The 24,222-nt window shown below is 36.2% G+C and overlaps 1 protein-coding gene across 1 annotated transcript in view; it reads left to right on the top strand.

The window, feature by feature from the left end:
- CKAP5 (cytoskeleton associated protein 5) overlaps nucleotides 1–24,222 on the top strand; it is a 95,732-nt gene that overhangs the window by 19,404 nt on the left and 52,106 nt on the right. Inside the window, exons 2-8 of the mRNA XM_012645100.1 lie at nucleotides 10,083–10,176; nucleotides 13,374–13,567; nucleotides 15,007–15,213; nucleotides 18,472–18,643; nucleotides 19,867–19,999; nucleotides 20,245–20,345; nucleotides 22,108–22,221. Coding sequence (XP_012500554.1) covers nucleotides 10,120–10,176; nucleotides 13,374–13,567; nucleotides 15,007–15,213; nucleotides 18,472–18,643; nucleotides 19,867–19,999; nucleotides 20,245–20,345; nucleotides 22,108–22,221 — 978 coding nt within the window. The 5' untranslated portion in view covers nucleotides 10,083–10,119. The remainder of the gene's footprint in view (nucleotides 1–10,082; nucleotides 10,177–13,373; nucleotides 13,568–15,006; nucleotides 15,214–18,471; nucleotides 18,644–19,866; nucleotides 20,000–20,244; nucleotides 20,346–22,107; nucleotides 22,222–24,222) is intronic.

Here is a 24,222-nt window from a genome sequence, read left to right as displayed (position 1 = left end):
CAGACAGAGTCTCACTCTGTTGCCAGGGCTAGAGTGCCGTGGCGTCAGCCTAGCTCACAGCAACCTCAAACTCCTGGGCTCAAGCGATCCTCCTGCCTTAGCCTCCCGAGTAGCTGGGACTACAGGCACGTGCCACCATGCCTGGCTAATTTTTTCTATATATTTTTAGCTGTCCAATTAATTTCTTTCTATTTTTGGTAGAGATGGGGTCTCTCTCTTGCTCAGGCTGGTCTTGAACTCCTTAGCTCAAACGATCCACCCATCTCTGCCTCCCAGAGTGCTAGGATTACAGGCGTGAGCCAAGTACTTCATATCTTTATGTTGCTAAATAATATTCCACTGTATGGATTTACCACATCTTATCAGTTGATGGACCTTTTTTTGGCTATTATGAATGATTTTAATTTGCTGTATATATTGAAAACATTACTACATTTCTCTAAAGAAATTATTCAGGCCTTTAACTTGTATGACCTTTTGTGAAACTGAAGTTTTAGTCTACCAATTTATACTGACTCTGAGGTTCCCCTTTATTACTTTGTGAGTATTTTCTGAATGTTCCCAAGGACTTTATCTTCCTTTATGATAATTGTTAGAGGCAAAGTTTAGCTGTCAAATAAGTGGTCACTTTAATAACAAAAGTTCTAAAATTATAGTCAGAAATTTAGAACTAATATGAATTGTAGAAATCATACACCCTTTAGTTTTTTGTTAATCTCAAGGAAAGGTTTTTCTTTTCAACTGGTAGAGTCAACTCTCAATGGAATAACCGCTGCCAAGGGGAGGGGTTGGATTGCCTGGATCACCCTAAATCACACTTAAACTGTGGTCATTCCTCTCTTGTCCACGGGCAGATTAACAGTGTTGTAAGGCCCAGCTGGTAGTTAGGCTTGATTATTAGGCAGCTTCTGATTAGGGATGATTCTGTTTCCAACATCTAAGTCCTTTTGGGGCAAATAAATTTGTCTTTCACATACACTGTCATTTGTTCTTTATATTTTCATTGAGCTAGGTAATCACCAAAATACATCTTTTTATTTATAAAGTGTGAATAGTTTTCAGTGTATATTTATTTAGAAACCATAGGTAGATACATTGTAGTAATCTCACTAAACTAGGAATCAATGAAAACTCTTCTAGGCCATTCTACCCTACTTAAGTGACCTTAGGCAAGACACTTAACCTCACTAAATATCCCTTTATGTAAAAAGAGGATAATGATACTTGCCTTGTCCCACCTTTTTTTTTTTTTTTTTTTTTAAGCTTTGTGAGGATACAGATGAGTAAGACAAAGCTCTTGCTCAAGAGAATCTCATACTTTAGTAAGGAAAACCCACATAACTAAGAATAATACCAAAAATGAAAAAGAGAGAAAGAAACCAAAATGAGGTATAAATAATGTACTTGCACATATTAGGAAATACATAGAAGTGATTAAATGTATTCCTTACTACATTATCAAATAAGAGAATGGTTGTCAAAATACTTGTAAAATATAAAGTGCTATTAAAATATAGGGTTGGTATTAACTGTTACTGTAAGTAGGGACTTTGGAATGATAGTACCCTAAAGTCTCTGAAAGTAGGTAGTCTTCATGTGATTGTAGAATTTAAAAGGTTATAGACTGGCTGGGTGTGGTGGCTCATGTCTATAATCCTGTGAGGCTTGAGGATCACTTGAGGCCAGTAGTTTGAGACCAGCCTGGACAACATAGCAAGACTCTTTCTCTAAAAAAAAAAAAAAATAGCCAAGTGTGGTGATGCATGACTGTAATCCCAGCTACTTGGGAAGCTGAGGCAGGAGGATCACTTTGCTTAAGCCCAGGAGTTCAAGGCTGCAGCGTGCTGTGTTCACACCACTGCACTCCAGCCTGGGCAACAGAGCAAGACTCTGTCTCTACAAAAAAAAAAAATTAAAAGATTTTGTAGAGACTGGGTCTCACTTGTTGCTCAGTCTGGTCTCGAACTCCTGGCCTCAAGTGATCCTCCCATCTCAACCTCCCAGAGTGTTAGGATTGTGGGTGTGAGCCACTGCGCCTGGCCTATACAAATTTTTTAAAATTAACCAGATGTGGCAGTGCGTATCTGTAGTCCTAGTTACTTGGAAGGATCAGGCAGGAGGATTGCTTAATCACAGGAGTTTGAGGTTGCAATGAGCTAATTGTGCCACTGCACTCTAGCCTGAGCAACAGAGTGAGACCCTGTCCCTAAAAAAATAAATGAAAATTGTTAACCATAGCTACTTCTGAAAAGTATGTCTAAGGGCTAAACAAAGAACTTTTCACTTTAATAATGCTCTTCTGTGCCTTTTGATTTTTTTTTAATAATGAGCTTCAATGTTTTATATATTAATATTGATGTTTTTCAAAAGCTTTAAATTTTTAAAAATTCCAGCTTAAACTACACTTCACTTCTCCCTCTTACCATTTTTTTCTTTTGGATATCATCTCTCTCTCCTTTGAAAGAAGAAACTAAATCTTACTCACTACCCCAGCATATAATATGGTGCTTTGCACTCTAGTATAAAATTCCTAAATGGCACAATTTCATCAAATCACGTAAGTCTTAAATATACAAAAAATGTGTTCCTTGAGTTGTTTACAATGAAAATTTTTGTTTGTTTGTTTGTGCCACCATGCCCGACTAATTTTTTCTCTATATATATTTTTAGTTGTCCAGATAATTTCTTTCTATTTTTAATAGAGACGGGGTCTCGCTCTTGCTCAGGCTGGTCTCGAACTCCTGACCTTGAGCGATCCACCCGCTTTAGCCTCCCAGAGTGCTGGGATTACAGGCGTGAGCCACCATGCCTGTCCTACAGTGAAAATTTTGCATGTTGAATGTGTATGTATTTCAAATATGTTGGGAAAACATGGAATGGAATTCTGAAGTAAACCCTTTTTCAAATGAAAAATCACTCAGTAATAGAATTTTGAAATTTTATAAGATTTTTGCTACTCTTTTCATAGTTGCCTTTTTTGATTATAAAATCCACTAAAACAGGATAATTTTTAGAATCTTTCACTTTGGTAAAGCCATAGCAGTAGAACACTCACTTGCAGTACATTTTATTGGAGATTGCTCCAATCAAGAATAAATTCAGGCCGGTCGCGGTAGCTCACGCCTGTAATCCTAGCTCTCTGGGAGGCCCAGGCGGGCTGATTTTTTGAGCTCAGGAGTTCGAAACCAGCCTGAGCAAGAGCGAGACCCCGTCTCTACTAAAAATAGAAAGAAATTAATTGGACAACTAAAAATATATAGAAAAAATTAGCCAGGCATGGTGGCGCATGCCTGTAGTCCCAGCTACTTGGGAGGCTGAGGCAGGAGGAGCGCTTGAGCCCAGGAGTTTGAGGTTGCTGTGAGCTAGGATGACGCCACGGCACTCTAGCCCAGGCAACACAGTGAGACTCTGTCTCAAAAAAAAAAAAAAAAAAAAAATTAAATTCAGTCTAAACCTGGAATCATGTAAGGCTTGAGTTAGACAGATCTGAATTGTAAACCTTGTTCTGCCACAGACTAGCTGGGCCTTAGTATATCAATCATCATAGTGGTACCATCTTCATGTCATTCCTTATCTAGCAGTTTTTTGTTTTGTTTTGTTTTGTTTTTAAGAGACAGGGTCTGCTCTATTGCACTCTGTTATAGACCAGGGGATTTTAAACTAGGGTTAGAATTCAGGGGCGCCATGATTTTGGAAAGAAAAGCAATTATATCTTTATTTTCACTAACTTTTAACTGAAATGTAATATTTCCTTTAGTTAAGAATACAATGTAAGTAATAAACCACAATAATAGAAGAACCGGTGCATTTGTCACTAATAGAAATAATTTTCATAATCACATTATAAAATGTGACTGAAAATGTGATATATCTCAAAATATTTTTGCTTATTATAACTTCAGAATTATAATAGTTATCAAACCTGCTAGATTTTATTTAATGTATTAAGGGAGAAGCCCATATATTCACATTTTAAAATATTTTGATAACTATATTTCAACATAAGTAATTTTCTATATTTTATGCATTAAAAATATTCTGTGAAGGGATCTACAGATTTCACCCTAGGCGTCTGTGGCACAATAAAAGACCTCTTTTTTGTAGATATCCTAAGATAAAATGAGAGGTAAATGGTGTTAATTCCATTTTGTATTTGAACAGGCAAGACATACATAGTACTTGGTCCAAGTACTAGACCAAGACAGATAAAAAAAAAATAGCTTTAGTTTCAGTTTTTTTATTTGGTCAATGTATAAATAAAAGTAAAGAAGGTAAAGTGACTATAATAAAATTTAGAGGCTTATGTATCATGTATAGTATATTTTATTCTCTTTCATGTATTTAATTTATGACTTATATTTAATGAACATATTATTTTCAGGTAACTATTATGAGTAAATATTTAATAACTAAATTCAGTTTTGGGTGTCTGTGTTTGCTCTTTGAAGCCTATAAAATTCCAAAATAAAGTCAACTATAATTTAGAAATGAAGTATTTTCTTTTCCTTTTATTCTTTTTTTTTTCTTTTTTAAAGGCTAGTCAAGTGAAGTAGAGGGACTAGAGAAGAAACAAAGAAAGGTAGAAATGAAAAGTGTTTGGGAATGCCAAACACTGATAATGATATAATACATTGGCATTAATAACATTTATCGAGCCCTTGCTAGATGCCAAGTGTGTAGTCTGAGAGTTTCACATGTATTCTGTTATTCCACACAACAGCCCTTCGAGGTTGCTGCTATTATCCCCACTTTACATACAAGCATGCTGAGGCAATTTACATTGGCCTAAACAACTTACCCAAAATCTCACCTTAAGTTAGTTAGTGGTAGTTTTGAAGATACAGGATTAAAAAAAAAAAAAAATTTAGATTCAGACAGAAATTGAAGGTAATAAAAATTTTCTTAAGAACAAAGATTGATAAGACTATTACTGCTTTTTAGATTATTGCATGTATTTTCCTTCCCCAGCAGACATTTACTGATCATTTTATATGTGCCAGGCGGTGTACATGATGAATTAAGCTTCATCTTCTACCTTTTCTGTAAATGCTTGGTTCATCTAAACTGTATCCTTGGCTCTTTTCTCACTGTGTACTCTTCTTCAGTACTATCATCCATTCCCATGCTTTTAATTACATCTTATCTACTGATAACTCTTCAATTTTTGTCTCCAGGTCAGATCTCCCTCTTAAGCTCCACCATTGAATCTCTCTACTTGCTGCCCATATCTACACTTGTCTAGCTTGCATCTCAACCCCACTTGTTTAGAATGTCATCTCCATCCCTTTTATACCCATTCTACATTCACTCAGTAAGGGCATTCTTTGACTCTTAGAATGCTAATACCCTTAGGTCCAGACTACCATCATCTTTTTTTTTTTTTTTTTTGAGACAGAGTCTCACTCTTTTTGCCCGGGCTAGAGTGAGTGCCCTGGCGTCAGCCTAGCTCACAGCAACCTCAAACTCCCAGGCTCAAGTGATCCTTCTGCCTCAGCCTCCCAAGTAGCTGGGACTACAGGCATGCGCCACCATGCCTGGCTAATTTTTTCTATATATTTTTAGTTGTCCAATTAATTTCTTTCTATTTTTAGTGGAGGCGGGGTCTCGCTCTTGCTCAGGCTGGTCTCGAACTCCTGAGCTCAAACAATCCGCCTGCCTCGGCCTCCCAGAGTGCTAGGATTACAGGCGTGAGCCACCGCGACCGGCTCCATCATCTTTTATTTAGCCTCTTTTCACAGCCTTCTAACTGATTTCCCTCCATTGTTACTGCCTTCCAAGCCATTGTTTTATGTTTATATTACATGGTTTTCAAAAAACATAAGTTTGATAGCATTATGTAGTTTTCCTATTTATGGTCCTTCAAAATCTCCTTTCACCTTCGGGGTAAAGTCCAAATTCCTTAACATTGTTTTACAAGGCCTTCTAGGGTCTGATCTTGACTACTTTCCAATCTCTTTCTACACCCTCTTATTCTCCTTGTTGCATTTTATATTTTATTTGTGCTTTAATAAACCCATCATAGTAAAAGAAGTTAGAATAGATGCTATGAAAGTTGCTAAAAGTGGCCATGCGTGATGGCTCACACCTGTAATCCTAGCACCCTGGGAGGCCAAGGTGGGAGGATTGCTTGAGCTCAGGAGTTTGAGACCAGCCTGAGCAACAGCAAGACCCCATCTCTACTAAAAACAGAAAAATTAGCCAGGTGTTGTGGTACATGCTTGTGGACCCAGCTACTTGGGAAGCTGAGGCAGGAGAATCACTTGAACCCAGTCGTTTGAGGTTGCAGTGAGCTATGATGATGCCACTGCACTCTACCTGGAGCAACAGAGTGAGACTGTCTCAAAAAAAAAAAAAAGAAATAAAAAAGTTGCTAAACACCTATCTCCATTTCTGTACATATCTCTGAATGAGAATAGTTTGTGAACCAGCATGAGTTTTTGGGCCACACTTAGAGTAAACCAAAATACACCATGTGGATGAATTTTACAAGCCAAAGATTGACTGAAAAAAGCAAGTTATTTACGGAAGACTACAAACAGTATGATAACATTTTTCTGAAGCTCACAAATAAGCACAGTTAATTTTATTGTTAGGGTTATGTGACTACAGCATGAAACTAAACAAATTTCAGGAAACTGCTTTGTGAGGAAAGTGAGGTAGGAAAGAAATGCACAGGTACAGTAATGATAGTGTTCTAATTTTTACATTAGTAGGTTGGTGTGTTAATTTTAAGACTTTGTAACTCATGTATATATTGCATGTATTTTGTGTCAAAAATTAAATTCTAAAATCAGTTTTAAAATTAAAATAATTATGGGGAAAAATTAGTAAAGTCCTTTTTTTTTTCCTTAGTATATCAATCCTAAAAGAAGATAAACACAAAGACTGACCAGGAGTGCTGAGTGTCACATGTATACACAAACACTGCATGCTTTATTTCAGTGGCTGGGAAAGTTTTAGTATGAAGCAGGCCTTTCCTAAAAAATCATAAACAACAATTTTTTAAAACCCAGGCTATAAAGTAGCAGATGCTATTTCAGAAAACATGACACAGTGGCATGTGAATGTTATATGAGGCAGTTAGTTTGGATAGTCTTCTTCATGTTTCTAAAAGGAGACTAGAACCAGTAGGAAAAAAAGAAAAAGTATTACAGTGAACTCACATAATACCAACAATTGAATAATTATTGTTCATATTCTCTTGGTTGGAGAATGTTTTAAAAAGCTTTCCTTGAGTACTTCTCTTTAAAAAACAGTCTTATAGAAAAAGTTTCCTTTTTTTTTTTTTGAAACAGAGTCTCACTATGTTGCCCGGGCTAGAGTGCCATGGCATCATCCTAGCTCACAGCAACCTCAAACTCCTGGGCTCAAGCGATCCTCCTGCCTCAGCCTCCCGAATAGCTGGGACTACAGGCATGCGCCACCATGCCCGGCTAATTTTTTCTATATATTTTTAGTTGTCCAATTAATTTCTTTCTATTTTTAGTAGAGACGGGGTCTCGCTCTTGCTCAGGCTGGTTTTGAACTCCTGAGCTCAAACAATCCGCCCACCTCGGCCTCCCAGAGAGCTAGGATTACAGGCGTGAGCCACCGCCCCCGGCCCGAAAAAGATTACTTTTGCTAAGAAAGTAAATTTAGAGGTTTTTTTTAACCCAGGGTATACATTAGAATCACCTGGGGAACTTTTTAAAAAATAATTTGTTGAAGTGGAATACACATGGCATAAAATTAACTATTTTAAATTGAACAATTCAGTGGCATTTAGCACGTTCATAATGTTGTGCACCACCACCTCTATCTAGTTCCAAAACACTTCCATTATTCCAAAGTAAAATCCCTTACCAATTAAGCATTCTCTCTCCATTCTGCCTGGCAACCACCAATCTGCATTCTTACTCTATGGGTTTACCTATTCCGGATCGGTAAGGTAGCACTTAAACTGTATTATACCACATGTAGTCATTCAATATGGGACTTTTTGTGTTTGATTTCTTTGCTTAGCATAACGTTTTTGAGGTTTATCCATGTTATAACGTGTCAGAATTTTGTTCCCTATTATGGCTGAGTGATATTCCATTGTATTCGTCCATTGATAGATATTTGGGCAGTTTTTTGGCTATTGTGAATAGTGCTGCTGTGAACAGCATGTACACTACTTGAGTACCTATTTTCAGTTCTTTTAGACATACCTCGAAGTAGAATCATGGGGTCATATGATAATTTTATCTTTAACTTGTTAAAAAACCATCAAGTTGTTTTCCACAGCAGCTGGACCATTTGGCATTCAACTTTAAAAATACACAGATCTAATAATTAATTTTTATTGTATTTTACAAACATATCAGTATACAATTGATGGGGATTTGGGGAAAGGCAGGTCTTTAACTACAGAGTTTGGAAAGTACTGCATAGTTCATTGATTTTCATTGCTATTTAATTGTTACATTCTGTGAATATACAACTATTTAATCATTATCCTTTTGATGAACATGTGAAGTGTTTCCAGCCTTTTTTTTTTTTTTTTCCTGGAGTGCAGTGGTATAATCACAGCTCACTGCAATCTCAAACTACTGGGCTCAAGTGATCCTTCTGCCTCAGCCTCCTGAGTAGCTAGGACTACAGGCATGCGCCACCACACCCAACTGATTTTTTTTTTTTTTAAGAGACTGAGTCTTGTTGCTATGTTGCCCAGGCTGGTCTCAATCTCCTGGCCTCAAGCTATCCTGCCACCTCTGCCTCCCAAATTGCTGGGATTACAAGCATGAGCCACCATGCCTGGCCCTGAAATTGTGTTTTAATACTTTTCTTCCTTACGTTTTTTTCTGTAGTTACTAAATTTTCTACAGTTAGCATACGTTATTAGGCTAGGCACAGTGGCTCATGCCTGTAATCCTCCCACCTCATGGCTGAGGTGGGAGGATCGCTTGAGGTCGGAAGTTCAAGACCAGCCTGAGCAAGAACAAGACCCTGTCTCTACTAAAAATAGAAAAAATTAGCCCGTCATGGAGGCAAGTGCCTGTAGTCCTAGCTACTCAGGAGGCTGAGGCAGGAGGATCACTTGAACCCAGAAGTTTGAGGTTGCTGTAAGCTAGGCTGATGCCACAGCACTCTAGCCGGAGCAACAGAGCGAGACTCTGCCTCAAAAAAAAAAATTACTTTTATAATGAAGAAAAAGTAGGTGTTATCTATGTGGATAGCTTAAAATTGTTAAAGGAATGTTGACTGTAAACTGTACCAAGTAAAAAATGGTTTAAATATAAAGAATATTTATAAAGGAATAATTCATTCAGGGACTTAATTTATATAAACATTGACTAGAGTCATATATACCAGAATTAGGTAGGGAGCTGGGTAGCATTAAGATTTTCCCACCCATATTGATTATTTTCTATAATTTTAGGTAAAAGTGTAACTTTCTCTGTAAGTTTTTCTTCTCTTCTTTTCTCTTCTTTCTTTTCTTTCTTTTCTTTTCTTAGACAGAGTCTCACTCTGTCGCCCTGGCTAAAGTGCAGTGGCCTCATCATAGCTCACTGCAACCTCAAACTCCTGGGCTCAAGGGATCCTCCTGCCTCAGCCTTCCAAGTAGCTGGGACTACAGGCTCATGCCACCACACCCAGCTAAGTTTTCTATATTTGGTAGAGACGGTATCTCACTCTTCCCCAAGCTGGTCTCAAACTCCTGGCCTCAAGGGATCCTCCTGCCTCGGCCTCCCAAAGTTCTAGGATTATAGACTTGAGCCACCTGCACCTGGCCTGTAACTTTTCTGTTGGCCTTTTAAAAGGCAAACTAGCTCAGCTCTTCAGTTTTATTCTAGCTTCGTTATATATCTAAGAAGTTCTCATTTGGGAAAATATATAAGCATCATTTTTTTAAAAAACAAATATCTGTCCCTTGATTTAGATTTAGATTTTTTAATGGACTCTTTAAATGGTCTACTAATGAAATTAAGTGGGCATTTCAGCAAAGAATGGTCTTTTTACTCTTGTTGGTACATGCATGATAAAATCATAATCTCAGAGAAGTTATTTTGTCTTAAGAGACTGCTTGATTGCTAAATAGATATCTACTTTTATATGACCAGGAATTACTGTTAATTCTAAGAAAAAACTGGAAGCACAATGGGAGATGACAGTGAGTGGTTGAAACTGCCAGTCGATCAGAAATGTGAACATAAGGTAAGATTTTTCTGGAATTCAAATTTCAATGTCATTGGCTTGTTTTGTCAGCCATTATCTTACTTAGAAGTATGTGAAAACATTGGCAATTTCAAAAACACTGATGCCTTGTTATATATATTTCTTTTATCTCATTGAAAATAGGTTTCTCTAGCTTAGTTAAAAGATTTTTTGAATCTTTGGAAAGAACTCAAAGAAGAGTTATCAGTGAAGTGAAAAGTTAAGTTGTATCTATAAAATGTTACTAACTAGCTAGTTTTATCTCCTACTACATACAGTACAATATAGTTCGGGTAGTTAAGTACTTAGCAATATTTTATTGTACAGAAATTCTTATTTGGAAATGTCTTCTGAATTTGACCTTAGAACTCCAGCATATTTTAGGTTCTCTGACCCTATATAATCTGTATTCCAATAGCTAACTTCAGAAGCTACCAATCTTTTTATTCTGGTTTATTTTATTTTAAACTAGCAAGAGATTATTTAGTGGATATCTTTTCAAATTATCTGTTTCTCCCCCAATTATACCTCTGGTTTCCTTCATTTTTAATCATTTTTAAAACAACAAATATCTACCATTTAGTAGATTTTATAATTCCATTTCCTCTCTTGTAAATTTATTCTACTTAAAGTTCTTGGGTTAACCATTTTATGTTCTTGACAGCTCTTTTGTTTTGAATGTCACTATTCAAGATTTATGATTGTTGATTGCTAAAAATACAGAATAGATATATTAACCCACACAGTTGTATACATACAGTTCTACCTATGTAGAGTAGAAATTTGGTCCCTATGACCTCCATAGAGCCATTCCTTCATCCTCTATATAATAAATTAGCTTGGATTGAATGCCAGATCAATAATCAGTAGCATGTTATCTCTTCAAATAAGGTCAGATTAATAGATTAACATTTTTATTCTAATAATTAACATAGAAATTATTGGTATATAGTACATTAAATTGCAGCAAAACAAAATTGGGAAAATTGGAACTTATTTAGAATCATAGCTATTTGTAATGCTTTTTTGTGATAGATACTATATTTTCTCACTGAAAAGAGCAGACAAAATAGATAAATCTTAAAGGCTTTCCAATTTTTTTATTGGTTAGTATATGCTAAGAGCTTTTCAATCTAGTGTGATTTTGTGCAATTTCTATTTGTTGAACATTTATTATGTATTTTTAAAGCTTAACAGAGATGTTAAATCTGGTTTAAACTGGTTGGCAAATGTACAACTGTGACGTTAATTATGTTATACTTTCCTTTTTCAATTTAATTTAATTTTTTTTTTTTTTTTTTTTGGGGGACAGAGTCTCACTCGCTCTGTTGCCTGGTCTAGAGTGCCATAGCATCAGTCTAGCTCATAGCAACCTCAAACTCCTGGGCTCAAGTGATCCTCCTGCCTCAGCCTCCCAAGGAGCTGGGACTACAGGATTGTGCCACCACGCCCAGCTAATTTTTCTACTTTTAGTAGAGACGAGGTCTCACCCTTGCTCAGTCCGGTCTCGAACTCCTGACCTCATGTGATCCTCCCGCCTCAGCCTCCCAGAGTGCTAGGATTACAGGCATGAGCTACCGCGCCTGGCCTGTTATACTTTAACGTTACAAAATGTGTAGTGTCTTCTTCCTTAGTACTTAAAAAGCATCCTACAGGGTTAGGCAGCATTCTTTCCTTAGAACGAAAAGTTTTTTCTGTCAGCATAATACTTGCCCCAAATTACATTTTCGTTTAAACACATATAAATTATTTCTCTTATTTTTCAATCATATGGTGATTCTCGAGCTCCTGGTCTCAAGCAGTCCTCTCACCTCAGCCTCCCAAGTAGCTGAGACTACAGGCGTGTGCTGCCGCACCCAGCTAAGTTTTTTTTAATTTTCTTAGAGATAGAGTCTTGCTATATTGCCCAGGCTGGTCTCAAACTCCTAGCCTCTAGTGATCTTCCTGCCTCAGCCTCCTGAGTTGTTTGGGATTATAGGCATGAGCCACCATGCCCAGCCTTCTTTTTCTTTGATCTGATAAAGTGTTGAGGACAAATATGTAATTCTCTACTAGTGCCAAACACAGTAAATGCAAATTTGACCATCTCACAAACTAACATCTTACTTAAACTCCACCAGTCATCTCAGTGTTTTCCCATTGCTCTTAGAATAAGGAGCAGAATCTTTCATTTGGCTTTCACAGTCCTGCATGGTCTGGCCCTTTCCAACCCTCTCCAGTTCATTTCATATCATGTTTCCCTTCTCTTTATAGGAATGGGAAATACCATATTCCCTACTAATACAGGGCCTTGGAATATATTGTTTCTTCTCCTGCTTAGAATGTTCTTTCTTTCTCTTTGCCACTCTTGCCTGATTAGTTCATATTTATCTTTTAGAGTTCAGCTCAATTACCAGTTTCTCAGGAAAACTCTTTGTTATATTAAGACAAAATAAGCCTTCTATAGTATACACTTTCACTGTACCAAGTTTCTTCTCCTTTGCAGCACTTAATGCTTTGTTAATTTTAAATTTATTTGTATGATTGATTAATGTCTTTCTCTCCTGGCATGTAAGCTCCACAAGGACCAAGGCTGTTGAATAAATTAATGAAAAAAGAATACCTCAGTAAAGGTGTCTGAAATCTACTAGTTAAAATTAGTAAGTTTTTAGCCAGGTGTCGTGGCTTGTGCCTGTAGACTTGGGAGACTGGGGCAGGAGGATTGCTTGAACCCAGGAGTTCAAGTTGAGCCTGGGCACTATAGCAAGACCCTGTCTCTTGATAAAAAACTAATGTTATTGATTAAAGATATATAGTATAGTATAAAGCTGCCTGATGATTACACAAATACAACTGAAAAACAATATATACTTTGGAGATTGGGCAGTTTCATCAGAGTGATTTCTCATATTTGAGCTGGCATATCTTTAATGCCATATTATAAAGAAGTAATAACTAATGCTTGGATACAAAGTGAGATACATTTATAATGGTCTGGTAAGAATTCTAGGTGGCCTTGGCAGAGCATTGTAAATATGAAAACACTGGTAAGAAGTTTATTAGCTAGTCTTTTTTGAAAACTGTCTGAATTTCTTAAACTCCTTTTTTGTTTCCAATCATGGGGTCCTTTATTTAAATTACCTGGGTATTCATTTTTACTCCCCCCCCAAAATTAAAAGTAGATGGTAATGTCATTAAATTTATTACTTTTCTTTTAGCTGTGGAAAGCAAGGTTAAGTGGATATGAAGAGGCCCTGAAGATCTTCCAGAAAATAAAGGATGAAAAGAGCCCAGAATGGTCCAAATTTTTAGGATTGATCAAAAAATTTGTCACTGATTCCAATGCAGTGGTTCAATTGAAAGGATTAGAAGCTGCACTTGTTTATGTTGAAAATGCCCATGTAGCAGGAAAGTAAGTAGTTTCTTTCCAATTATTCTGACAAAAACCTCTGGTGCTACATAGATTATGTATCTTTGTAGATCACTGTCCTTAGTTATTAGCAGTTTTAGAATATATTAATTTTATTATTTTTATAATTCCTTGATACTTGTTTTTCATTCAGTCTTGATCTTTTCTCAGAAGTCTAAATGGTACATGAGATCTCTAAAGAGAAGTAAATTAGAAATCACATCTTCAGGTTTTTACTGTAAGATTTGATGAGCAAGTGGTTTTCCTTTTAAGCTTTTTGTATGTGAATTATTCTGAACTAAAAGGAAAAGTCTTTAGTAACTTCTAAAAGAAACTGAGAGGTTGTCAATAAAGGAATTACCAGAATTTCACTGAAGATATTTGGGCATTACAAAAAACTAAATTTTTTACAAGGGTTCTGACCTAGGTGATCTTAGAATCACATCTTTCTCCCTGTGGTCATTAGGCATTTTTATCTCTTGGGGGAGATAATGCTAACTAAACAACCTTTGTGACTCCCATACTGTTTGACTCGATCTAAGGATGACAGGGGTTTCCAGTCACCCCACTCTCCCATATCTCATAGACCTGATTTTTCTAACTGTCTTTTATGTCAGTGAAAAGAACCCTCCCCCACCCCCCAAAAAAGTTGAGACCCTTGACTTAATTGCACAAGAAATATGCTTACTTCAAAGATTATATCAATAAAGGTAATCATTAATGTGACGGTTTGGTAACCAGCATCACTGGATTTCCTTTGCCATTGGTGAAACCATTGCTTTTTTATTTAATTTTTCTTCTGATACCTGAAACTCTTTTTTGACAAATTCTGCATATAATCCCAGTGCAGTCAGTTCCACTAGTTCCCAGTAAGTACAGGTTTTATTTAATTTAAAAGAGATTCAAAGTAATAAAGTTACTATGAAGTCTTGCCAAGGAGTCAAGAGCAGTCATTTGTTATTAAAAGTACATATCTATTCCCTCTGTGAAGCAATTCTTTTGTCCTAAGAAGTGTTTAAAATGACTTCAAAAAAAATTTTTTTGAAGCAAGCATTCTGTAATCTTACTTTTGTAAAATATATTTGTATATCCATATTTGCGTGTGTGTGTGTACACAAATATACATGTGCTTAGAGAAAGGTCTGGAAGGATGAATATCAAAAAGTTGAAAGTTTTCTCTGGGTGGTGGAATTTCAAGGGATTTTTTTCTTGCTCTTTTGAATTTTCTACATTATAAACATTTATGAACTGACATTATGTCTGGTGTGACATGTCTTAAACTTTCATGGTTTGCATAGTGTTTTTAATGTTCGTGAATATAAAAAAGACTCATTTACTGTATTTCTTAGCATTTATAAAGTACTTGTACATCCCCTTTCCATGACCTTTTCCCAACTCTTTCTACTAAAGTGTGGCTTTTTCCTTTATAATACATATTACAGAACCACAGGCGAAGTTGTGTCAGGTGTTGTAAGTAAAGTGTTCAACCAACCTAAAGCCAAAGCCAAGGAGCTAGGCATAGAGATTTGTCTCATGTACATAGAGATTGAGAAAGGAGAGGCTGTGCAAGAAGAGCTCCTGAAAGGCCTGGACAATAAGAACCCCAAGATCGTAGTAGCCTGTATAGAGACACTGAGGAAAGCCTTAAGGTAAGATTTTCGTTTTGCTTTAGTTCTATTAACTAGAGTATCTCAATTAAGTTTGGATTCCTGATTTAAACAGAAACGGAAACTGCTGAATTTGACTTGGCATGCCACAACAACAAAGAAAGTGACCTGGAAAAAGGGAAGTCATTCCTCAAGTGTGGCACCTCATATTGAGTAATTTTAGCCTTCAAGTGTGTTGTTTAGTTATTTTATCTAAATCCCTTCCTAATGAAGATAAGCAGAGAATATTTTTGATTTGTTCTCAGATTAAGAATTGGCCTTTTGGTAGAAAAGCACTCCTCAGAGTATATAAGCAGCTTTTTTTCTTTTGCTGTCCTCAAGTATGGACTTACATACTTTGAAATATTGGCTAAAGACATAGTTTCTTGGCTAAAGCAAACCTTTATTTAGGTGCCTTTTTGGTAAAGTAGAAGCAAATGCTATATGCCTTTAAACGGAAGCATAGCAACAGCAAATAGAAAATAACTTTAACTCTTATGTAATAAGTTATTTTCAACCCTAGAATTTCTTGTTGTTTGGCAATGAAATTTTTCATGAATGGAATCTCTTTCAGGAACAAGTGGCTGTAATTTGCTGGGGAAATCTAAATTAGACAAATCACTAGTTTGTTCGGATTTGGCAATCCTTCTAATCTGATATCCTGTTCCCAATACTATCCACATGAGATACATTAGAAAGCAGCTATAAGTGAGATCCTAATGGAGTGAAGATCATCCCAAATCACCTCTCTTGTGATTTTGCATATGACCTATATCTTGAAAAAAATGTTTCCTTTGGTGTTTATTTTATGTGAAAGTATAAAAACTCTTGAACTGTCTTTGATTTATAAGTCTTTTATATTGTCTTTTGCTTTAATAATGTTCTTTTATAAAATTTGACTTTCACTTAGATTATTGTGTGATCAATTATTTCTTGTTTCTAGCCTATTATGGGCACATGTTTTTGTGAGTGGTTAATAGTATGTTCATTCTTTCACCTTAGAAATTTAGTGAATTGACTTAGTTATCAGGACTGTGCTTGTAGTATGTCTTAATAAAAATATATATTGTACTATAATCTTTTACCTTTAAATTAGAATCTTCTAGTGTGGAATGCTATAAAACTCTGGGTTATTTCATTTTTAAGCTAACTAAGCTAATTTTTAAGCTAACATTATTAACTACGCTAATAAGCGTAGGAAAAAAACAAGTTAGGTGTATCTTTGTGTGTTTTCCTTATAAATGTTATTATTTAGGCCAGGTGTGGTGGCTCATGCCTGTAATCCTAGCACTCTGGGAGGCCAAGGCTGGAGGATTGCTTCAGGCCAGGAGTTCCAGACCAGCCTGAGCAAAAGCAAGACCCCATCTCTACAAAAAATAGAAAAAATTAGCCATGTGTCACTACGTTCCTATAGTCCCAGCTACTGCAGTTTGAGGCTGCCTTGAGCTGTGACGACGCCACTGCACTTTAGCTGGGGCTAGAAATAAAAAAAAATTATTTAGTCCTATCCCTGGTTCTTTATTTGTCCTAAAGCATTTCAGAATCTGTAGTGAAACTAGTTAGCTCTTTGGGACCCTCAACTGCTCTATCCTAGGTTCCAGAGCCTCCTAAAGCTTTGTTAGTGATAGCTTTGGGTGACCAGAGACATTCTGTGGCACCTACAACAGACTTCTAGAACCCTTTTGTCTTTTCTATAGTAATGTTTACTATCAAAATTAGGTTTGTTTAATTAAGGTGTCTATTTTCCATGAGGACTTGCTCAATCTTTTTTTTTTTTTTTTTTTTTTTACAAAAGTAAGCAGCAGGATAGAGAAACAAAAAAGAATCAGATGAAACAGTAGTAATGTAAAGGAAGATTTAAGATATCACAAAAGTTAGGTTGTTCAGGTACCATGTTAAATATCCTTAAAGCAAAATAGTTTATCATCAGTATAATTTCTTATTTTTCCTTTAGTCTTAAAGGTTAGCTGAGCCAAGTTAAAATGTTCTTTTCTAATAAATAAAGAGCATTTAAAAGGAAATCTTAGAGATCATAGTTTATTTTCATGTTATGATATCTATAATTAAACTATATTGCATTGCCAGGTATCTTGTTAAAAATCCGTTTCTAGGGAAAGTATTTTCACAGTCTCTTTTAATCTGTTGGAGTATGTCAGTAGCTATTACTGAATAATTTTGTTGCATCTGTGCACATGAGATAAATTTGTGCACATTAGATAATAGGTAAACAATGTATTTGAGTTCTACTATTCACACAGAATTTCAGTGTTTTTCATAACTAAATCCTTCCTACTCCAGAGTTGATATTCTGAAACGTTAGTAGTGATATCAGACAGCTAAAATTATATATAAGATTAAATATGCTATCTTTTTAAGAGAAGTCAGAATACAACTATTTTCCCCAAGGAAAACTGAAACAAATCGAGATTTAAGTTGCTGGGAGTTATAGTGTGATAGCTACAAAGTCCAGAATGAAACACACTGTCAGGGTTTCTGATCTAGCCAGTTGATTGAATTACCTTAATTATAGGAACTATTAAGAGTAGATTTCATTCATCTAAATATTTATAAACTAATTTGTTTACATTTAAGACATTACACATGTTGGTCCTATGTGGATTTGAATTATTTCTAGTCTGGTTACCTAGAAAGTTAGTTTTAAAATGGTAATGTTGGCCAGGTGCGGTGGCTCACGCCTTTAATCCCAGCACTCTGGGAGGCCAAGGTGGGTGGATCGCTTGAGGTCAGGAGTTCGAGATCAGCCTGAGCAAGAGCGAGATCCTCTCTCTACTAAAATAGAAAGAAATTAGCTGGACAATTAAAAATATATAGAAAAAAATTAGCCGGGCATAGTGGCGCATGCCTGTAGTCCCAGCTATTCGGGAGGCTGAGGCAAGAGGATCGCTTGAGCCCAGGAGTTTGAGGTTGCTGCGAGCTAGACTGACGCCACAGCACTCTAGCCCGGGCAACAGAGTGACACTCTGTCTAAATAAGTAAATAAACAAACAAACAAATAAATAAAAATATAAATAAAAATAAAATGGTAATGTTATTTTGGGCCCTAAACATTAAATAATATTCTTTGAAGAATGACACCTAAATATATATGTAGTTATGAGTTCCTTAGCTGCCTTAAAAAAACTCAATTTATGTAATTCTTTTAATATATAGGCATGGAACAATGTTTGAATGAATGAAAGCTAATGCTGTTCCCAAGCACATTGCTTATTGACAATTTTTCCTCCAATTTTTTACTTCTAGTGAATTTGGTTCCAAAATCATCTTGCTTAAGCCAATTATCAAAGTGTTGCCAAAGCTCTTTGAGTCTCGAGAGAAAGCTATTCGAGACGAAGCCAAACTAATTGCTGTGGAGATTTACAGATGGATTCGGGATGCTCTGAGACCCCCATTACAAAATATAAACTCTGTCCAGGTGAGGCATAAAGTTTTCTGGGTGCTTTTACATAAGGTTAATATGAAAATATTTTCTTCCTGTCGTTGATATTCTGTCCTTACACATAATTATTTTTCATTCTTAATTTTGAAATCAGTTGATTTTTTTGAGCATAGTTAACTTCTTCTGCTGTTACTTTGTCCTTCAAATTAAATACTATGCATTCAGTGATTTTAGTATGCTATGTTAAATTATAGCAGTTTAAAAACCTCTTTATTATAATTGTAATGGGTGGCAGGATTTACTCTCTGGACAAAATGCATTCTATCTGGCTTTCATCACAGTTGATTTTGGAGTTACAATTGGTTTTCAAATGTTGCAACTATATCTAAATTCACAAACTAATGAGTATCTTAAAAAAGTAGATTTTATTCTTCTTTCTTAGTACTTAGAAATACATCTTCTGTATAGTAAATATAAGTCTGTTTGACGCATACTACAAAATACATAGAATTTAAATTTCTCTTGTTTGCTCTGTTAGAACCATATAAATAAGAAACTGGGTCCTGATATGTTAGTAAATATAAGTATTAAGAATGTTCTTGGGCTGGGAACTGTGCTGTAATCCTAGCACTCTGGGTGGCCAAGGCGGGTGGATCGTTTGAGCTCAGGAGTTCAAGACCAGCCTGATCAAGAGCGAGACCCTGTCTCTACTAAAAAATAGAAAGAAATAAGCCAGACAACTAAAAATATATAGAAAAAAGTAGCCGGGCATGGTGGTGCATGCCTGTAGTCCCAGCTACTCGGGAGGCTGAGGCAGGAGGCTCACCTGAGCCCAAGGAGTTTGAGGTTGCTGTGAGCTAGGCTGACACCACGACACTCTAGTCCAGGCAACCGAGTGAGACTCTGTCTCCAAAACAAAAAAAGAATGTTCTGTAGGGAGGCTAAGGCAGGAGGATTACTTAAGCCCAGGAGTTGGAGACCGGCCTGGGCAATAGCGAGACCCCATCTCTACAAAACATTTAAATTAGCTGGGTGTGGTGGTGGGTGCCTGTAGTCCCAGGAGGCTGGGATAGGAGGACCGCTTGAGCCCAGAGTTTGAGGCGGCAGTGCACTATGATTGCGCCACTGCTCTCCAGCCTGGGTGATGGAGCAAGACCCTATCTGAAAAAAAAAAAAGAAAGAAAAAGAAAAAATAAAATTGTTCTCTAGTGGTGGAAAGATGGTAGATATGCTTTAAAAATATTTTGTGATGTTTGTAGTTGAAAGAACTAGAAGAAGAATGGGTCAGACTACCAACAGGTGCTCCTAAACCTAGCCGATTTCTTCGTTCCCAACAAGAACTAGAAGCTAAATTGGAACTGCAGCAGTCTGCTGGTGGAGATGCTGAGGGAGGTGAGCCAACTTTATATACTGGTTTTTGTAAAAACTAGCAAGAACTGGTGCTGCCACAAGAATTTGTGTTCATTAGGCATATTTTGTAGGATTGCCTTTAATAAACTGTAAGTCGCATGTAGCATTAATAACTCTGATCCCTTCTTTATTAAGATTTCATCAGGGTTGTGAAAGGACTGATAACTATTTGATCAGTAAAACCATTCTGTTCATTTTTAAGGTTTGTTTTATGTTTCTCCTTGAAGGTGGTGATGATGGTGATGAGGTACCACAGATAGATGCTTATGAGCTTTTGGAAGCAGTAGAAGTTCTTTCCAAACTTCCCAAAGACTTTTATGACAAAATTGTAAGTAGTAGTTAAACTTGTTTCATTTATTTCTTTTTAACTAATTACTTGAATGGAATTAGAGAATGCTCTGCTGAGCCCTTGCCTGGTGCTTCCCCTTCATCCCATATCTTCCCTAGTAGAGTGAACTAGTTGCTTCTTCCTCTTTGTTCCGGTACTACTTCATACATAAATGTATTGTAGCACATTTTTTAAACATGTTTTGCCAAAAACCAGAACATTATTGTTGACTTACTTTTCCTCATTTTCTCTCAGGTTTTGCCTGTAAATATCTGTCAGATTCATTCCCTTTTCTCTATCCACACTGCCACTACTTTGCCCCAAGTTTTCTTTTTTCTTAGCACTGTTGACATTTTTAGTCAGATAATTCTTTGTTTTGGCGGGGCTGTCCTGTGCTTTGTAGGATATTTACTAGCATCTCTAGCTTTTACCTGCTAAGTGTCAATACCATCCCCCTAGGTCATGACAATCAAAAATGTCTCCAGACACTGCCAAATGTTCCCTAGGAGATAAAACTGTCCCTAGTTGAGAAACATCATCTCTTGCCTTACATGCCGCAGTGGTCTTCTTACAAGACTCCCTGTCTCTTCTGTTGCCTCCTTCCCATCATTCTTCACAATGTAATTAGAGGTATTATTTTTGAAAATGCAAATCTTCCCATATTAAAACTTGAATAAACCCTTCAGTGGCTTCCATGGATCTTAAGATAATGTCTGGAATCATTCTGTGACCATTGAGGTCTCTATGGTACCTTTGGGGCCCCCGCTTACCTTGTAGCCACATCTTTAATTGCTCTCACTGTCCATGCTCCAGTCATACTGGACTTCTCCCAGTAACAAATGTGCCACAGTTTTTTTAAAATGGTAGGCCTTACCATATGCTGTTCTTTCTGCTTATAACATTTTCTCCTGCCATTCATCTAGTAATACCTCTTCATCCTGCAGATCTCACTTTAAGTGTCACTTTTTAGGGAAGATCCTATCTTACTGCCTAAACTAGGTTAAGTCCTCTTGCTCCATTACCAAAGCATCTTGTACTTATCCTTTCATAGTGGTCACATGGTAGTTATTTATTGAAGATCTTCCTAGCTCTGCTGTCAGCAACTTGAGTGTCCTGTTAACTTCTGGTTAACAAATAAATATTTGATAAATTGAATTGAACTATAATCTCCAGGGTGGTGAGTTTCTCATCTTCTTTATATCCCCAGTTTTTTCAAGTAGTATGTATTCAAATTGTTGAATGATTGATCTCTAGCGAGGCATATTTTACTTTATGGCCATAAAACAAAAGGATTAGCATTATACCCACAATTTGGAAAACTAACCTCCAAGATTAGAACAATTTGGGTTGTTGGTTATCTGTTTGTTTTATTCTGGTTTTTTTAATGTTGCCAGTGTAGAAATTCCTCTCCTGTAATTCTTCCAGTGTGAGATGGGCTAGAAATGCTTTCTCTCAGTGTTTTCTGTTTAACACCTGTTTACTAATATTTGCCTAGAAAATGAGAATGAAAGGTCTATGGCATTCTGTTTACTTGTATTATATTACTTTAGGGTTATGAAATCTTATGAAAACACTTTTTATATATGAACAAAAACTTAAAAATGTTCTGACTACACAGCTTTATAATTTTGTTTTTTAATTAACTTCAGAAAATTTCTAAAAGCAAACGAAAAATTAGAGATGTTTGAATTAGTAGAATGCAAGAAATAGACTTTGCTCTTTTATATTCTGTTTTATAAATGACTCATGTTTTGTCTTGTAGGAGGCAAAAAAATGGCAAGAGAGAAAAGAGGCCCTGGAGGCTGTAGAAGTACTAGTGAAAAATCCCAAACTGGAAGCTGGTGATTATGCAGATTTAGTAAAAGCACTAAAAAAGGTAAATATGAGGACTTTGAACATTGATATTGGAACAACAGACTAGGACGGTGAATTTTTCATCAGTCATTTTTTGTATTACAAATACTTTACTACTGATGCTATTTGAATTATAGGCATACAATGTTAAAGGATTGTTTAAAATTATTATCCTAGGTTAGTTTGGTTTTCAATCTTTATCACTTTGACCTTAAGTATGCCATTGGATGACTTTTGTAAACCTCAAGAAGAGGGTCTTGCTGATCTAGAACCAAATGTTCCAGTTTTATAATTCTGTAGGATGAGCTGTTTAAATTAGCTATATTTAATTGGATAAAAAATGTGAAGAGTTTTTTTTTCAGTAGATAGCAAATAATACCAAACACTGAATTGTATTAACGTATAAAGCAAAGAGTTTCGGGATATGTGGTCAATTATAAAGCAGGCAAGCACTAAAAATAAACATTTTTAGAAAATACTCCTTTGGTATTGCTTATGTTCAAGCAAGTTAAACGCTGCTAGTGAATATTTTTTTATTTAGTGACTTTTTATAAAATCTGAAAATATAGATCAAACACTGTGGATATATTAATGATTACAGAGCTTAAGAACAAACTGAAGGAATCTTCTTAAATACAGCAAGACTGAAAACTTTTTGTTTGCTTCCTCAGTCTAAAATTACAAAGGATTAGAATGGTGGAGGGAGGAAGTTAATCTTTAATTATATGCATATATATGGTGATTCTCATTTTTTTTGGTAGTTATGTTCTATAAAGTTGTCAAGAGCACTAAATTAATGAATACTGAACCATTTCTTCTAGAGGAAATACAGGGTCAGGGTCCTGTGACCCTCTGGTCACAGCATTTCTATCAAGTGATCAATACATAACCTTGTTTTATTCTGTTCAAAGATATCTTATTTAATATGTATTGTTGATTCATTAACATTGAACTCATGGTCAACAGCACTATAACTCATGCCTGAATGAAGCTTTTCTAACAGCCTTTTTGCACAAACAGCATTTCAACAGTGCTCTTGGGGGCCATTGTAAATAGGGAAAGCACCAAAAAAATGCACAAAAATGCAAAAAACATGGCACTAAATAGACCATGAAAAAGATACTTATTTATAGTATGAGAGCTGAAACAAGAAGGCAGTGTTACCTCATTCCTCCTCAGCTGGGAATGTGCATATCAGACAACTCAGAATTTTCACAGCTCTGTACTTTTGTCTGTGAATGACCAGGAAAGTACCATGGGTATTGATTTTGGGGTTATAAATAAGTTTTAACAAGTAGGTGAATTCACAAATACAGATCTGTGAATAATGAGGATCGACTGTATTTTTTAATAGTTAGCCTTCCTATGCTTTCCTCCAGTGAAACTTCGAGGCAGGGATATAATTTGTCAGATCTTGGTTCAGTCATCAGTTTTCCATCTTGATGAGCCACAGACTCATGTAAGACTAATTAAAAGGGAATTGCCTTGAGGGAAAAGGGTTTTACCAACCTGGAGCCTGGGAGGAAAGAATGGGAAGGAGAAGGGTAGAGGGCACTGAGACAGGGGAAAGGAGATTCCAGCACCTTTTGAAGAGCCTCAGATTCTTTGTCAATTCTTCCAGCATGTAATTTTTATTAGGAATCTTAATACTCTGTCACTTAATTCTTGATATGTCAAACAAAACCTTTTATTTTTCCTTATCATTAATATTATGTTTTCTACATATATTAGCTTTTCAAATAAAGACAATCTGTGATTTCCATTGACATCATGAATTGTGTATATATACAGACAGGTCATGGATTTCATATTTAGGTAGAGAGTGGATTTCTGAGAGATCTAGGGTAACAGTAGAAACTTCTTTCCCTTTCACATGCTGAGGTGGTCAATCAAAAGGACACAAACAGGCCGGGTGCGGTGGCTCACGCTTGTAATCCTAGCACTCTGGGAGGCCGAGGCGGGTGGATCGCTCAAGGTCAGGAGTTCGAGACCAGCCTGAGCAAGAGTGAGACCCCGTCTCTAC

This window comes from Propithecus coquereli, unplaced genomic scaffold (assembly GCF_000956105.1).
Source record: "Propithecus coquereli isolate 6110/MARCELLA unplaced genomic scaffold, Pcoq_1.0 Scaffold227, whole genome shotgun sequence".
Taxonomy (NCBI): Eukaryota; Metazoa; Chordata; class Mammalia; order Primates; family Indriidae; genus Propithecus; species Propithecus coquereli.
Note: the sequence above shows the minus strand (reverse complement) of the source record. Positions and strands in the feature narration are given on the sequence as shown.